General features: G+C 60.3%; 2 protein-coding genes across 2 annotated transcripts in view; one reads left to right on the forward strand and one right to left on the reverse strand.

The window, feature by feature from the left end:
* RPS19BP1 (ribosomal protein S19 binding protein 1) overlaps positions 1–14,782 on the forward strand; it is a 519,247-nt gene that overhangs the window by 377,618 nt on the left and 126,847 nt on the right. The gene's annotated exons all lie outside the window — the stretch shown is intronic.
* Positions 10,190–14,782, reverse strand: part of CACNA1I (calcium voltage-gated channel subunit alpha1 I) — a 102,344-nt gene continuing 97,751 nt past the window's right edge. The window contains exon 37 of the mRNA XM_059681483.1: positions 10,190–13,879. Coding sequence (XP_059537466.1) covers positions 13,283–13,879 — 597 coding nt within the window. The 3' untranslated portion in view covers positions 10,190–13,282. The remainder of the gene's footprint in view (positions 13,880–14,782) is intronic.

Consider the following 14,782-nt stretch of genomic DNA (forward strand, 5'->3'; position numbering starts at 1 on the left):
GCTGTCCACCCAGTACCTCCTCTCCTTCCCAGAGGCTGTAGGGCAGGGGCCTGGTCTTTGATGGGGCCCACCCAACTCTTTGGGCTGGAGCCTGCATAACTGGGGACCTCTGTGAAAGTCAGACAGAAGTTTCAGTGCAGTTTCCAAGCTCCAGACAATGTAATCAGGGCAGACTCCATCCTCTTCGTTACAGGCATGGGTCCTAGCCCATCTCTCAGGCCAGGAGAATCTTGTTCGGACGCGTCGGGCTTGCATGAGGAGGACGTCCCTGCTTTATAGTCCCGTGGCCTCAGCAGGTCCCGGGCACTCGGCCCAGGCTGCTCCTCAGAAGGCAGAGCACGTAGCGCGGGTCAGGCTGGACATGTAGCTGCCTGGGCCCTGCGGTGCCAGGCCTGCCTCCTCCTTCTGGGAGGGGCTGGGAGCGATGAAGCAATAACAGCAGAGCCAGACATGCGCCCTCGGGCGGGCGAGGCGGGAATCGGGGTTTGAACCGTATCTGCACGTGGCAGCCGGGGACCTCAGGTGGGCAGCATGCTGCGCCTCCCCTGCTCCCCGCCTCTCGTTTGCAAAGTGGGGAGAACCCGTTTCTGCCTCTCCAGGCTTCAGGGAAGCCGTGCAGGCGCTGGGCAGGGTGGAAGGGCCCCCTGGCACCCACAGCCTGTGCCCCCCTGGCCTGGGCCCTGAGTCAGAGCGTGAGTCATGCTGCTTCTTGCAGCCAGGCAGCCACCTGGGCCGGCGCCGTCCAATGACTCAGCGCTCGGCCCTGCGTGCCACCCGGGGACCCACGTTACTGTGAGGCCTGGTCGTTAGTGGAGGGACGCTCAAACTGCCCACTCAGGATCGGGGTGCCTGCGTTGGGGTGCAGCCGTCCCCCGCGGCCCTGGAGATGCTCTCGAGAGCACCGCGGTGGCGAGGTCGGCCTTCTGAGCTTTCCTCCCAGGGACCCGCAACAGAAAGCAGGGCTCTGGGATTAACCTGCTTGGTGTTCGAATCCCCACGCCCCTATGCGCCTGCTGTGTGACCTGGGCCCCCCACAGTGGGTGCTGGTGCCTGGACCCCTCCCCCCCAGGAAAAGGACAGACACCAAGAACAAAGGCCTGTCCCCGAGGACAGCAGAGGGCCGAGCTCTGCCGCCCTCCCTCTTTGGGAACCCACCCTTCCTGGGTGCTCCTGGCCTCGGGCAGCCCACAGAGGCCCGGGCTGCAACTCGCGCGTGTTCAGGGAGGATGCAGGCGGTCTGGCCGCCCAGGGATTGGGGGGCCCAGGAGAGGAGGGCCATGGCAATCGTGGCTTCAGAGAAATGGTCTCCGGCTGATGCGGATTATCCTCGCAGGCCCGGGCTCTCCCAGGTGCGCCTCCCACACCTGGTGCAGCCAGAGCCCATGATTCCAGGCAGCAGGCCCTCCTCTTCCCGCCAGCGCCGGCGTCCAACCGTCACAGATTTCCCAGCCAGGACGTCTCTCCTGACACTCGGCTCGGTTTCAACCCATTGCTCCTCGTTACTCCCCTGAACTGCTCTGGATAAAGCTTCGCCTCCTCCACGCCCGGCCTCAGAGGTTTGCGAGGAGACATTTCCTGGCTCAGGGACAGGCCATCAGTCTTCTTAATCCGTCCTCACAAACCAGCCACCCGGGACTCCCGGGCGCCCCACGGCCCCCTCCGGCCCTGGGTGCTCTGGGCACCTGTCAGGGGCCGCACCGGCCTGCGGCATCGGCCTCCCTCCCCCTTGCAGGTGGGAGGGGTCACAGGGCTCCGCAAGAGCCTCGCAGGCAGCCTGGCAGCCGCCTCTCCTGTCAGCAGGGCCTTCTCCTGGAACGGAGCGTCTTAAGCTTGTTGGGCTCAATTGCCCGTGGCGCCCCACTTAATCCTGCCGCCAGGAGACGGACAGCTTCAGGGGAGAGGAGGAGCGAGGAGGGTTTTGGGGGCCCCTAAGGCAATCCTGAAGGGACATGGCCTTTGAGACGGGGGGTTGGAGGAGGAAGGGCAGCGAGAAGAAGCACCCTGGGGCCTGTGACCTCATTTTTCAGAAAAAGTTCCCAGGCTGTAGCCCCTGGGGAGCCCTGCTTGTCCCAAGCAAAGGGCCGAAGGCTGGCCCTCCAGCACCAGGCCTGATGCCCAGGGGCACCCAAGAAGGCCTGCTAAGAGGTGGAGGAGATAATGCCGGCTCTGGTGAAGAGAAAGTGTGTGTGTGTGTGTGTGTGTGTGTGTGTGCGCGCGCACACGCGCGTGATTTGTGGAGCGCGCCACAATATATACACTTGAAGGCTTAGAAAGTCAGTCATTCAACTAACATTGATTTAGCATCTGCTCCACTCTGAGCAGGTAGCGGTGAAAAGGCGGAGACAATGATGAAAACACAGTCCCTGCGTGATGAGGTGTGCATGCTGGAAGGCTTCCTGGAGGAGCTGCCAGCCCTGCCACAGACTGAAGAGATGTGGGATCATTAGACTAATGCAACGGTGTTCTATGGTTCTCGGTGGTGCTCTGGGGCCAGCAGTGCCTGGGGACTTGGGAATGCAGACTCTCTGGCTGCGTGGACTCGGGGTGGGGCTCACCGCCTGGGACTAACGAGCCCTCCAGGTTCCCTGGCGGAGAACCACGGGCGGGCTGGGGCCTGGGAAGTTCGCCCCGAGGAACCAACATGCTGGGAATTCTCTCCTTTGGCCGAGTCTGGGCGCTCCAGGCTCCCGTCCAGGTGTCCAGCCATCCTACAGGTGGACAGTGCGCACTTGGGCACAGGCAAAGCAGAAAACAGTTTTTCAAAGAATTTCATATTCCGTGTTTTTCCCAAAAGCATCAAAATAGGCATCATGGAAAATACCAGAACCTTGCTGAACCTGTTATCGTTTCAGCCCCCAACGAGACGGTATTAGAATTGCTCCGTAACGCCAGCGTACGTCTAGGCTTCCCGCACCCCGGGCCCGTCTTGGCCCTCCTGCTCTTGCCTCCGGGGCTCCTTCCTTCCGGAAGCACCTCCCTTTACTAGTAGGAGCGGCTCCGTGAGGGGCGCTGACACCGGCATGGTCCTGGCTTTGTCTGGAGACGTCTCCGTCTTGTTCTTGAGAAACGTTTTTACTCGGTTTCGATTCCAGGTGGACAGGTCATGTATCTGTTACTATTTGATGATATTGCGTCCCGGCTCCTGGCCTCGGTTATGCTGAACGGAGTTTGCCTTCCAGCGACTTGCCATTCCCGGGAGGGTCCGTCTGTCTCTTCCTCCGGCTTCTTGTGAAATCTTCTCTTCTGTGGCACTGAGATGGGTCCACGTGGGGGTGGCTTTTTAAATCTCTTGCTAAGATTCAATTGTGTGCCCTGATCTGAAATTCATGACCTTTATAAATTCTGGAAAAGCCTCAGCCATCGCCTCCTTGAATAATGACTCCGGCCTGTTCTCTGTTCTCCCGCTGGAACTGCAAATAGATGTGCATTTTTCTCCGCACGCCCACCTTCTCGTCGTTTCACCCCGTTTCCTGTCTCCTTCCCCGGCCCTGCATTGCGCATCCTGCTAATCGCTTCCGCCCCATCTTCTGGTTCCGTGATTCCCTCCTGGACTGTGTGTCTGCGGTCCACCCACCCAGTGACTTTCACGTTTCGGCTATTACAGCTTCCACTTCCAGAGGCCCTACTTGCTTCTTTTCCATCTCTCGCTGGTATCATCTTTGTTTCCTCATCCACGTTCTCAGTTCTTCTCTCTTTAGAACCATCTTTACCTCGTTTTTACGCTAGTGCCGCCCATGCAAACAGCTGAGATCGTGGGGGCGGGTTTTGCGGGGGCGGGCGGCCGGCTGACTCGCATGGCTGCTTCCCCCTGTGCTTTCCGTTGGAGCCTGTGGGCCTGCTGGTCTGCGGAGGGACCCTGACCCGGGTGGGCTCCGGCCACGTGCCCCAGTGCGCCAGCCCGACGTCACTTCAGGTTAATTGCTTGGCTTGGGGTTTTCTGGACCCCACATCTGGACCTCGGCTTACAAGTGTGGGCCTCAGCAGAGCGGAGGGCAGCGTCAGCAAACGTCCCGTGAAGGGGGCTCCCACCCCGGCACTGCCGCGGCCGGGCACCGGGTGCCTCGCTCTCTCTTCGCTGGAGCCTTGGCGTTTATAAGCCACCCTTACACTCGGTACCACTTTGAAGGCCCCAGCTCCCATGGAGGCCTCCCTTCCTACGCCCAGTCTTGCGTGAGCTGAAGGCAAAATGACGTCTTCGTTCCTGCATCGTGTTAGAACCCCAGGTTCCAGGCTCCCGTGATGGGCAGCTCCCTCGGGGCAGCCGCGGTCAGCATTGCTTCCTGGTCTGGTGTCCCTTGTTTCTTGGGAATTTCCCGTGGTTCCCTGCCAACTTAGCTGGTCATGGAATGAAGACGTTTGTGGTAACGGATCCTACATGTTTAAGTGTTTTGTGGGAGTGTCTCCTCCGTTACCGCCGCTGCCCCCAGGAGATCTGACTGCAGCAGAATAGCTCTTGCTGGTCCCCAAACATTTCTCCTTCCTTTGGGGTTCACAGCTAGATCACACCCCGAGCCCCACCTTCCCCCCCTCCCCCCCCCCCACACAGCTAAGATTGCTCACATGACTGCGTTCTGTCCGGTGGGACCCGTTTGAGGTCAGGCCATTGAAACCTCCCCTACGATCCACAGGATGAAGATGGAGGAGCCACTGGATGGATGCGCCCGGATCCCTCATCGCTGCTGGGAGAGAACTACCTCCGGTTTCAGACTTTCCACGAGGAGGACGAAGGCTGCTGGGGTGTGGGGGTTCCCTGCGTGGCAGCCGGCGCTGTTTGAGAGTACACCGGCCCCCACACTGCCGGAATCAGCCCCGCATATAGTTGTGGCGCCGTTTGGTGTTGCACACAGGATCTCCGCAGGGCTCATGGCTCTCAGGAGGCGGGACCACAGTCCCAGAGCCGAGGGGCTCGCTGGCGTGGCAAATGGGATGATGGTCCGAGAAAGATCCTCCTCCCCTTCCCTGCCTGGTCAGCACCACGGGCCGGCCACCGAGTCCCCAGACCACTCAGACGCGGCCCTGCTCTCAAGGAGCTCCTGGGGATCGAGGGCACAGGCACAGACACAGGTGACCCCCGGGCGAGAAGGTGACGGCTACGGTGGGGTTCGCGGCAGGGGCCATGGCCCGTTGAGGCTGAGGTTCAGGGCCGCATGGGAGATGGAGAACCAGGACGCCCTTGCCCCAGCCGAGCAGGTGGGACTCGGGGCAGCAGCCGGAGGGGCCCAGCACGTGGCCCAAAGCCGGCGCAGGGCACAGAGCATCACGTCAGCCCCCAGCGTGCTGCCACACTCCCCGTTTCCCGCGGCCGGGACCAGCCCCTGACCGTGAGGGGGGCCTATTTTGGTCACTGCACTGACTCCTCCTTTACACCTCCCTCTAAACCAGTCACCCCGTTTTAGAGCGGAGCCTCGGTTTTTAGGGGTAAAGAGCGTTGGGAAGGCTGTGATGCAGGTTCGCCCACTCCCTCAGAAGCCCACAGACTTCCAGGCCGGGTAGTTCATGTCACCATGTTCTCCTTGGGCGGGAGGAGCCAGCCAGCAGGAGGACAGGCCTTGCAGTCGCTGGTCAGGGCTGGAGTCACGTCACCTCTCGGAGCCCCAGCCCCTGGTCCACGGAGTGGGAATGACAGCGTCCACGTCACCAGCTGGTGCGAGGGTGGAGGGAGAGCAGCCCAGGCCGCTGCAAGGCTCAGCGTGCGCTGCGGGCGTGGCGCGGTGGTTACAGCGGCAGCTCATGCGTCGAAGGGTTAGGGTTCGATTCCCTGTCGAAGAGCACACCTGGGCTGCAGGCTCCTTCCTGGGTCCCAGTCTGAGCATGTGAGGGAGGCAACCAATCAATGTGTCTCTCTCCCTCCCTCCCTTCCACTCTCTCTAAAAATCAATGGGAAAATATATCCTCAGGTGAGGATTAACCAAAAAAAAAAAAAAAAGTGCTCCCCCAGCACCCGTCCCTCTTCCCAGCTCCGTATTCCCACCTCCTACTCCCCTCCCCACATCTGCCCTCACCTGCAGAAGCCTGGGGGGGGGGGGGGGCGGACACAGGACCTGTAACAACTAGCATTTTCCCAGGGGGTGAGGGACGTTAGGGCGGTGGTCAGAGAAGGTGACCAAGTGGTGGGAGGGGTGTCGGGTGGGGGCAGCACGGGCTCCTGGACCACGCTCTCCACCGTCCTCTCTTCCTGCTCCTCACGGGCTGAAAACTGGGCTTCGAAGGCATGATTCCAGGCGCCGGTGCTCTCACTCAGGGAAGCCTGGCCTGTGTCCCATCGACACTGCCAGGAGCAGGGCTCGAGGCCTAAATGAGTGGCCTCTTTCCTGGTGAAGAGAAGGACTGCGCGAGGCCCTGGGGACCTGGGCTGTGATGTGTAGTCCCTCACTGCCGATGGGGGACCCGGCCACGTGGGAGTGAGGTCCCAGAAACCCCCGGCCGGGCGTCGGAGCAGCAGGCCTGGAAGAGAGGAGGCCAGCCTCTAAGGAAGGACAGGCCTGGAGCGACAGTGCCTCCGTGCTGCGGGGTCACCCCACCTACTGCACCTGCTCTGGGGGCGGGGGGTCGGGGGGAAGCAGGGCCGCCTAAGGCTCCACAGCCTCGCCCTGCTACAATAGCGGAGCCTGCACAGACACAGCCCTGGAGAAGGGCAGCCACTGTCCCTGATTTCACCCACGCGGTCGTTGCATCTCTGCTTCAGAGATTGGGAAACTGAGGCACAGAAGGGAACGACACCCCCAGGCCGACGCAGCTCACCCCTTCTGAGCACTCGTACCCGGGGGAATCCCAGCATTGCAGCTTTCTTGATGCATGACATGGATGGATCGCCTCACGTATGCCTCAGTTTCCCCACCTGGAAATTAGGAACCAGCATCGCTCCCTTGTGTGCTGGCTGTAAGGATGAAAGGAGGTAGCACGTGTGCGAGAGCCTCATCAGATGCTTAGCCCGTAATAAACCTTGATTGCAATTATTATCAGACCACAGAGCCATTATTCTAATCTCCTCCCATTAAGCACTCTGTGAGTGTTTGCAACGTAGGTAATTCTTCCAACATTTCATTATGAAAATTTCCAACACACAGCGAAGTTGAATTTGTAGTGACTACCCATATACTGTAATGGCAGACTTCTACCATTTACATTTCAAAGCACTCGCTTTATCAATATCCACCCATCAATCCATCTTAATTTTTGACATCAGTCCAATTTCCCCCTAAACAATTTAGTGTTTACTGTTTTGCATATAAAATTTACCTATAATGAAATACACAAATCTTGAAAGTCTGCTGTTGAATTTTGACAAATGCTTATGCCTGTGTAACACAAGCCCCTATCACAATAAAGGACGTCGCCTTCCTTCCAGAACGTTCCCTCGGGCCTCTTTCGCCCAGTCCTGCCCCTGCTTCCAGGAGGCAAGCACCCTTCTGATTGTTTCCATCATGCACTCTTCTCACTAATCTTGCCTGTTGTAGGATTTTACCTACGACAGGACGTGATTTCATAACACGGTACAGTTTGTACTTGTATCAGTTATCTATGGCAGTGTAACAAATCACCCCAAAATTAGGCAACTTAAAACAACTCTTACGATTTCACGGTTTCTGTGGGTTGGGAACCAGTCATGGCTTAACTGAATCCTCTGGCTTGAGCGGTCCCAACTCTGCAATTGACGTGTTGGCTGGGGCCACATCTCGTCTCCAGGCTCGGCCGAGGGAGACCTGCTAGTGTTGGCGGCATCAGTTGCCCTGGGCTGTGGCACTGAGGGCCTCCTCCCCCGGGGCAGGAGACATCTTCAGTTCCTTGTCGTGAGGGCGTCTCCATGTGCCATGGCAGCCGGTTTCCAACAGAGCAAGTAAGTGAGAGGAGTTGGGGTGGCCAGGTGAACGGGCAGGCGTGTGCCCGCTTGTCCTGCTGATGGCCTGGGCACGCCACCTCCCCTCATAGGCTTGCCAGATGCAGCAAATAAAAATGTGAATTTCAGACGAACCATGGGTAACTTTTTAGTGCATGTCCCAAACATTGCATGTGACATACTTATACTGAGAAATGTGCTTGTGGTTTGAAATGCACATTTAACTGCGTGTCCTGTTTTATCTGGCAACTCTACTCTGAGGAGTCGCAAGGCCTTTGCATGGCTGACTCCCTCTTGTCCTTTAGGCCCCCGCTCAAATGACCCCTCCCCCGTGAGGTCTTCCCTGAGCACCCTGTGAAAGGACCTCCCCGCTCCCCCCCTGAGTCACTCCCCACATCACCTGCTCCATTGCCTCCCGGGGACTCCCAGGCTCTGATGTGTCTGTTTGCTGTTTCTTACCTGTCTCCTGCTCTGAGATACAGGTTCATGAGCTCAGGGACCTGTTGCTGCTGTATCCTTAGCACCTAGCACAGGCCTAGCACATAGTAGGTGCTCAACAAATGTTTATTGAAAAATGAAAGGGATGACTCCCTGGGGAGCCCGAGAGGATGTGGGGACACTGAGCACTTGCTGGTTCTGCCTACCCCACCTGCTCCCACTAGTGACTTGCCCATCTCCTGTGAGGTTCAGGGACAGAGCTGAGCCCAGCCCCTCCCCACAGGACCAACCACCCTCTGGTCCACAGATTCCCCGCGATAGCCCAGTTACCATGGCAACAGCAACCCGAGTTCACGGTGCTGGGAACAGGAGGATGCCTCTCTCCTGGAATGCCACCCCTGAGTCAGAATCTAATTTTCATCACAGCCATAAAAGTAGTTCTGCATAATCATACATATATTAATACCGAACACGCCAGTGTTTATTTGGTTAAAATTCATGAATTCAGGTCTAAATAAAAAGTGCTGGTGGCTAAAGTTTTTCACTTCCTTTAAATGTTCCTGGGTGTTTTTTTAAAGTCAGACACTCCCGTTGGCAGCAACTTGCTTTTAATCCCATTATTAACGGGTGAGGGAGGCCAAACAAAGCAGGTTGCACCCAGGGGCGGTGACTGCAGTGGGAGAGCTGGGCGTTCACTCCCCACACCCCCTGGAGGGGCGGTGTGGGCACCGGTCACCACAGCACCTCCTTCCTGTGTGCCCTGCGAGCACAGTGCCACTTCTCTGGGCCTCAGTTTCCTCACGTAGATAAATGGGGGAGAGACGTCATTGGTCTTAAAAATCCCTTTGGCTTCTAAAACACAGGCCCATGGCTGACTTTTGTGGAGGCCCAGCCCTGCACTAGGCCCTGGGCTGGGAGGAGAGACCATGGTGGCTGCCCTTGGGCTCTGGGACTCAGTCAGGAGACAGACAAAGGCATGGGAATCTGGGAAGGCTGCCTGGAGGAAGTGACATTTGAGCTGAGACCTGAAGGGACAATTAAACATTAGCCAGGGGGAAGGGGGAAAGGGAGGAAGGGAGCAGGGGAGGCTAGAGTGGGCCTGGTTTGTAGGACACTGGGGCCAGGCTCAGGCCTTCGGGGCCAAGGAGGTATTTAAACAGGATTGGGACAGAGAGAGTGAAACCAGTGCCCAGACACAGTGAAGGGGCTGCCATTGCAAGGTCTGGGCCCCCGAGTTCAGGCCGGGCCATCAGAGCATGGCTGATTCCATGGGCTTTGCCTGACTGTCAGGAGAGAAGCCCTCATTCACTTGGGGGCTGGTGGACAGGCCTGAAGCCGGGGCTGCTGGGGGCCACAGGAGAGGAGGGAAGCAAGCATAGACGGAAGGAGAGCCAAGAGGCGGGGAAAGACTGTGTCCTAAGTGACAGCTGGAGCCCTTGATCCAACTGTACCTGAAGCCAGACCACCTCAGGGCCCTTTACTAAGTCATGTCCTTCTAGTTTTTCTTTCTTCGCTCCCTTCCTCTCTCTCTCTCTGGCCCTTCCTTTTATTCTTAAGCTCCTTTGAGTTGGGTTTTTTGTTTTGTTTTGTTATTTGCAGCTGAGAGAGTCCTGATAATACCCATAATACAAATTCAGAAAATAGTGCCAAAGATAGGTTATGATTCCCGTGTGACCCATCACCCAGGTCCAGCATCTTAGCTGCAGAACCAGAGCATGAGAGCCAGGCCCTGCCTCCTCCCCAGCCCAGCAGACCCTGACCCATACCCCGGCCATGAGAGGTCCCTGCCAGGGGGCACTTGTCTAGGTCCCAGACACCCCAGGCTCCAGCCTGGGCTTGAAGGAGGACCCCACCCCTGGGAAATCCCCCAGCTCAACACCCACCTGCAGAAAGAACAGCACAGACGCAGAGGAATTCTGAAATAGGCTTCTGGGTTTTATTCGGAACAACACTGGTGGCGGCTGCCACAGGGTTCCTCTGTGCCCAGGCCATCTGGGCCAGCAGGGACCAGCGCCATCAGCAACTAGGAGGGAGGTTCATTCACACCATAGAAACTGTACAGCGACTGGGAGTGCAGTAGTCACAGCAGCAGAGCCAGGCTGAGGGCTTCCTGGAGGAGGTGGCTTCTGCCTCCTCCTCCGGCCCCAGCTCAACCCGGCTCCACCAGAAACACTGATTATTGCACAAAGACAAAGAGAGTATGTGTAGCGGCTTCTAAGACCCCAAGCCCTTACACAATGCAGCAAAGGGGACCCTGGAAACGAGGCTCCGGGGAAAGGACCTGAAGGGAAGACAGCAGACAGACTGGCACTGTGCGTACTGCGCCTTCTGGGGTGCTGCCTGGTGCAGGGGGGCGGGCGACGGAAGAGGCTTTGGCTGGGGTGGACCACACCCCTGGCTGGTCGTGGGTCCATCTGTGCAGACACCAAGGTGCCTGCCAGCCCCCACTCTGCAGAGCCCTGCAAACAGACAGCGTGGGGAGCTCCACACCACCGTCCCCACTCGCCCCAGGGCCGGGCTTGTGGGGATGAGGGCAAGTTTGTGCTTTTGTGACGGACAGGCCATAGGATCAGGAAGGGCCAAGGGGCCATCACCCAACCCTCCCCATTGCAGCTTGTCCTGGCCAATCACCGCTTCTGTGCCCCAGGCCTGGGAGCAGCACTGGGCCTCCAGGAACCAGACCCGTCTCCCATGACTCCCCAGGCGAAGCTCCTCTCCTCTAGGCTCAGCTAGTCCCACCCTTGGACACGTCTGCTCTCTCATCACTTCCCTGGTGTGTGCACACTGCTCTGGGCCACTGTGCCTATCAAGCAGGGTGACGCCTGTGCCCAGAAAGAAGCTGCTGACCAGTGTCCATGCCGTCCCCCTGAGCCCAAGCCAAGTCACCCACTTACCCCAGACTGGAGCCCACTGGCCCTCCTCCAGGAACATGCTGACTAATGTGTGTGCTGCTCCCTGTAACTTCCACTGCTGGGACTGCCCCCAGTGGGGGCGGGAGGAGGGCGCGCAGAGCCAGACAGGCCTACCTGCCCCTCGCCTGAGCCATAGCGAACCCATCAGCACAGCAAGGGAGGTGGACCCAGGTTCTCTGCAGCAGCTTCGGACTTGTGCCCGGGCTCTCCCTCCAGGGATGGGCCACCCAGGGGCAGGACAAGACCAAGAGGGAGAGCCCAGCGAACCCCTCACCCTGGAGGCTGCTGTCCTGTACCCTCACCGAGGCCTGCCATCCACACTTTGGGGTGAGGAGCGAGAGCTCCGGAGGTACAGGGGCAAATCCAGGTCTGACTGCCTTGCTGGGCCAGCTCCACAGCACCAACAGAGGCCTCGGCCAGGCTCTGCCCCCGGGGGTGCCCAGCCTCTTGGCTGCCAGGGCCCTGAGGGATTCTGAGTTGGCCGCTCTGCCTCCCCAGGCCTCAGTCTCCTCACCTGTAAAGTGGGCCTGCCTGGACCCCCCCCCCCCCGCCCCCCACCAGCTACTAAGGGAAGGGCTTTGCAGGCCACTAAGCTTGCGTCACTCATTACCTCCTTCCTTTGCTACAGGGTCCCGGCCCCAAGGGTCCCTGTGCCAGCCTGGGAGACACCCAGAGCCTGTCCAAGCAGCGACCCCCACAAGCACCACCTGCCAGCCCGGCCTGAAGCACGTTCTTTGAGGTCAGGGTTTGGGAACAAGGACAGGCGCCCTAGGCAGGGCCCAGCCAAACCATCTGAGATCTCTGAGGGAAAAGGCCTGGTTATTGCTAGGTGCAGCGTGTCCCACCCCCGATGGCCACCGCCTCCCCAGTCCTCTTTACACTGACCTGTCTACTCGCTTTTAAGAGCTTAGCCCTGACCTAAGCAGTATGTCTGTGAACTCAAGGGCTCAGTTACTGCCGCCTTCCTAAGGAATACTGAAATCAGTGCACAACTGTTCAAAGGAAAATGCCGTCTGCAAACCGCGTGAGCAGCACGGCTGTATGAAACTCGCTCTGCAGCTGTGGGAAGGTGGGAAAATGAGGCGGGTGTGTGGGGGGGCGGGGGGGCTGGCTCCAGGTGACAGGGTGTGAAGGGGGGCGTCCCAGGGCCCAGGAGGTGCCCACGCCCGCTCCCACCGGGAGGGGAAAGGCCACGGCCAGCACAGGCCGGGGGCAGCCTTCACCTTGCCAGCGTCTCAGGGGCTGTCCTGTCTCCTGCTGTCTCCGCTCCTGCCCTCGGCCTCCCGGGCAAGGCCCTAGCAGACCCCCACCCCGGGAAGTGCCCAGTGGGGCAGGGGCCTCACCCGGGTCAGAGCCCCCTGCCAGCCTCAGAGTTGCTCGCCACCCCCACCCCAGCCCTAAGAAAATACAACTATCACCCCTGATGGTTCTAAAGAAACACATCTAACTGGTTGACTAAGAGTCTGTGGACTCTGGGTGCCTACAAGACTGTTGACACAACTAGACAGTCAGGAACGACAAGACAGACACCCCACTACATGGGGGGCGGGGGGAGGGGGCGGGATCTTAGCAGCATTTCTTCTTTAAAGGAAAAAACCGCACCCTGAATGACATCGCTTTTTCTGAGCCTGTCTCCTGGGCTATGGGACCCTTGGGAGCCTGAGAGCCCTCTCCAAGCTACTCCCAACCCAGGGGAGACACCAAAAAGTAGGGGTGCTGGTGCCCCAGCAGGACCATCTGCCCAGGGCGGGTCCGGCCTGGGTCCTAAGCATCAGGCAAAAAGCTCTGCCTGGGCCCCAGCCCGCACCTTAGCACTTTCCGGAAGTCATATGCTCTCAGTAAAAAAAATAAATATAGATATATGTCTGTCTCTCTCTATATGTGCATATATATATATACAGGTATCTGCGTGGGGAGGACCACGGCCAGGCCAGTCTGGGCTTTGTCTGGGCCTCAGCCCGCCCGGACCCGCTCCATGGCGCCGGGTGGCCGGGCGCCGGGGCCCGCGGAGTCCAGGCTGTGGCCCAGTATTGCTGTCTGCCCCTGGCTCCTGAGGTAACGAGGTGAGACGGGAGGGCTCTGGGCCCGGCGGCCCTCATCTCTTCCTCTTGCTGGCAGCGTCTGCGGGCTGCCGCTCTCCGGGGGGCTGGGCCGGGCCCCGCGGGTCTTTGCTGTGATCCGCGGCCCAGGAGGGGCTCCGGGCCAGGCCGAGGGGCCCGGCGGCCGGGGGGCGGCCGGGGCCGGCGGCCAGGCTGCTGGTGCTGCTGAACCTCCGGGCGGGCGGGAGCCCCGAGGGCGCGGGCAGCGGGCAGAAGAGGGAGGTGAGCGAGAGGCTGCTGAGCGTCTCCGAGTGCTCGCTGCCCCCGCCGCCGCCGCCCGCGCCCCGGCCCGCGCCCTCCTCGTCCGAGGGGTCCATGGAGTCGTGGTGGGTGCAGCCTGGGCTGGTGGAGCCCCCGCTGCTGTGGCTGCGCTGGTGCGCCCGCAGCCCCCGCCGGCTGAACAGGCCCCGGCCCCGCAGGCTCAGGCGGCGGGTGGCGGGGGACAGGCCGGCCCGGGGGCCCGGGGCGGGGGCGGGCGGCCCCAGGGCGCGCCGGGGGCTGTCGCTCAGGGTCAGGCTGTCCTCCAGCGTGGTCTGCAGGCTGCCCGCTGAGCTGCTGCGGCTGGCCTCCAGCGACGTGTCGCTCCCGGTGGCCTGCGGGGGACGCGGGGGATGGGGACATGGGGACCGGCCAGCGTGCCCCCACCCCGCTCCTCCTGCAGCCTGCCCACCTAGGGACAGGCAGGCACCGCCCTCCGGCCTCAGGAGCTGCCTCCCCACACACCCCGCACCCCTGCTGCTCCCCTCCCAGCCACTGCCCCTGAGCGTGGCTCTCCTGACAGTCACTGAGGGCCTCCCACCGGCTCTCCCCACCCTGCTCTCTGGCCCCAGGCGCAGCCGGAAGTGGCCTGCTCAAACCCAGTCGGACCCTGGCCTGAGGGTCCTGGCCGCCCCTCCGCACCAAGCTTCCCACCACCCACCGCCGCCCACCTCTGCTCACAGGCTGCCTGGAAAGCCCATCCCAGATACCCCCGCGCTCCCACCTCAGGGCCCTCCCAGCCCCTCCACCTGACTCCCAGCGGCCCTGCTCCCGCCATAGACCCCTCTCCTGTGCAATGTTCTCCCCAGAGTGTGTGGCTGCCAAACAGACTATATACTCTTTACCCACTGATCTTGGCATTCCGTCTCTCCTCCCCCATCTCTCCTCCCTTATGCACCTCTTAACACACACATTATACACAATGTAAGCCCCCAGGGCAGGGACTCCGCATTCTGTAGCCTCTTCAGCCTCGAGCCCAGCATGCAGTGGGGCACACAGTTGGGGTTGACAGCTACTGCATAGCGTGAACAAATGCCTGGAGGAGCCCTGGGCCCAGCCCTGCCTCCACCACACTGTGCCATCTGGGCAGCTCCTGCCTCTCCCTGAGCCCTGAGCCTGGGTCTGCCACCCACAGAACGGGGTCTCGGGGCTGCAGGGCCCTCTGCCTGCCCAGGTGTGGCCCTGCCAATCCAATACAGGTGGCCCCCAGACCAAACCTCCCATCGCCCACCTGCCCC

The sequence above is a fragment of the Myotis daubentonii genome, chromosome 2 (assembly GCF_963259705.1).
Source record: "Myotis daubentonii chromosome 2, mMyoDau2.1, whole genome shotgun sequence".
Taxonomy (NCBI): Eukaryota; Metazoa; Chordata; class Mammalia; order Chiroptera; family Vespertilionidae; genus Myotis; species Myotis daubentonii.